This window comes from Mesitornis unicolor, unplaced genomic scaffold (assembly GCF_000695765.1).
Source record: "Mesitornis unicolor isolate BGI_N332 unplaced genomic scaffold, ASM69576v1 scaffold23495, whole genome shotgun sequence".
Taxonomy (NCBI): Eukaryota; Metazoa; Chordata; class Aves; order Mesitornithiformes; family Mesitornithidae; genus Mesitornis; species Mesitornis unicolor.
In genome coordinates this window covers 47,224-48,718 of record NW_010185147.1, presented here as the reverse complement: position 1 = coordinate 48,718, position 1,495 = coordinate 47,224, and the positions used below count along the sequence as shown (strand labels likewise).

At 46.9% G+C, this 1,495-nt stretch overlaps 1 protein-coding gene across 1 annotated transcript in view; it reads left to right on the top strand.

Moving 5' to 3' along the window:
• CCR8 (chemokine (C-C motif) receptor 8) overlaps positions 1-852 on the top strand; it is a 2,307-nt gene extending 1,455 nt beyond the window's left edge. Inside the window, exon 2 of the mRNA XM_010184744.1 lies at positions 1-852. This exon is cut by the window's left edge and continues 240 nt beyond it. Within this exon, the coding sequence (XP_010183046.1) occupies positions 1-852 (852 nt within the window).
• Positions 853-1,495: the final 643 nt, after the last annotated feature.

The following is a 1,495-nucleotide window of genomic DNA, read 5'->3' as shown; positions in this document are numbered from 1 at the left end:
CTGAACCTCGCCATCTCTGACCTCCTCTTCGTTTTCTCCCTCCCCTTCTTGGTTCAGTACTCCATCAAGAGTCAGTGGACTTTTGGAAATGCAATGTGTAAAATCATCAGTTCTGCTTACCTCATTGGTTTCTACAGCAGCGCCTTCTTCATAACCATCATGAGCATCGACAGGTACTTGGCCATTGTCCGGTCTGTCTACACTCTACAGGTTCGGACAGCTGCCAATGGGGTTATCACCAGCCTGGTCCTTTGGGCAGTTGCCATTTTAGCATCAGTGCCAGACTTAATTTTTTTCCAGGAAATAAATGACAATAACCAGACTAAGTGCATCCCTCACTATCCTGACAGCATCAATGGCTGGAAGACTTTCAGTAATTTTGAAGTCAATGTCCTGGGGTGGCTGATCCCTGTTGGTGTCCTCATTTTCTGTTACCACGGCATCTTGAAAAACCTGCAGAAGTGCCATACACAGAACAAGTACAAAGCCATGAAACTGGTTTTTATCGTTGTCATTGTGTTCTTCCTCTTTTGGACCCCTGTCAACATTATGATTTTTCTGGACTCTCTGAAGAACATGTACATCATCGACGACTGCCAGACAAGCCAAAGGCTAGAGCTAGCCATGGAGCTGGCTGAGGCACTTTCCTTCATCCACTGCTGCCTCAACCCAGTCATCTATGCTTTCGTGGGTGAGAAGTTCAAGAAACACCTGCGCGAAGCTTTCAGAAAGTATGCACGTTTTCTGTCGATCTGCAAAGATGACTGTGCTTTTGATGGGCGCAGCCTGGGCAAGCACTCCTCTCTGCACGCGACGTCCTCACAGTCATCTTTTGTTGGCACTGTCCTGTAGAGCTGCAAGTCAAAAACATTCATTGTGAAGTTGAGAAATCCTTCCAGCAGGGCATCCACAGAGATGCACTGTTTGGATAACCTGTTAGGACAGGAAAAGTGGAAACAGCTGCTTCAGCTTGCTTTTATAGTGGTTGCCTTTGGGGTTCTTACTTTTTAGGGTCTTTTTTAGCATCTTCCCCCCTTTCCCTTGGCAAGTCCTGTCCTGCCTGCTTTGTAAAAGGAAGGCCAAAATTGCCATCAGACTCCTGCACTGCCCTGGCAGCACAGAGAGGTGGCTTAGAAACATTTCTTCTCCCACCTGAGATTCAGTTCTGAACATTTATGTTTCCAAACTTGGGACACTCCTTCTCTCATCTCAGCAGAATGGATTGGCTTCATAGGCAGGGCCAGGACTCACAGCAGGAGTGGGAACCCCCCTCTTTTAAGGGAAATGGTATCCAAGTTTAAGGGATCATGCGAGGGCTTGGATCCCAGCTGACAGACCTGAACAACTTTTCCTGCCCAGACAGAGCTTAGTGAGTGAATAACTAGATAAGCAGCAAAGAAATAAATGTTATGCATGTGTTTTGTCAAAATCAATGTGGAGGAATATCTAGGTATGATCCCCATCTGCCTGCAGCTCCTGGGCTGGAAGGGTTTGG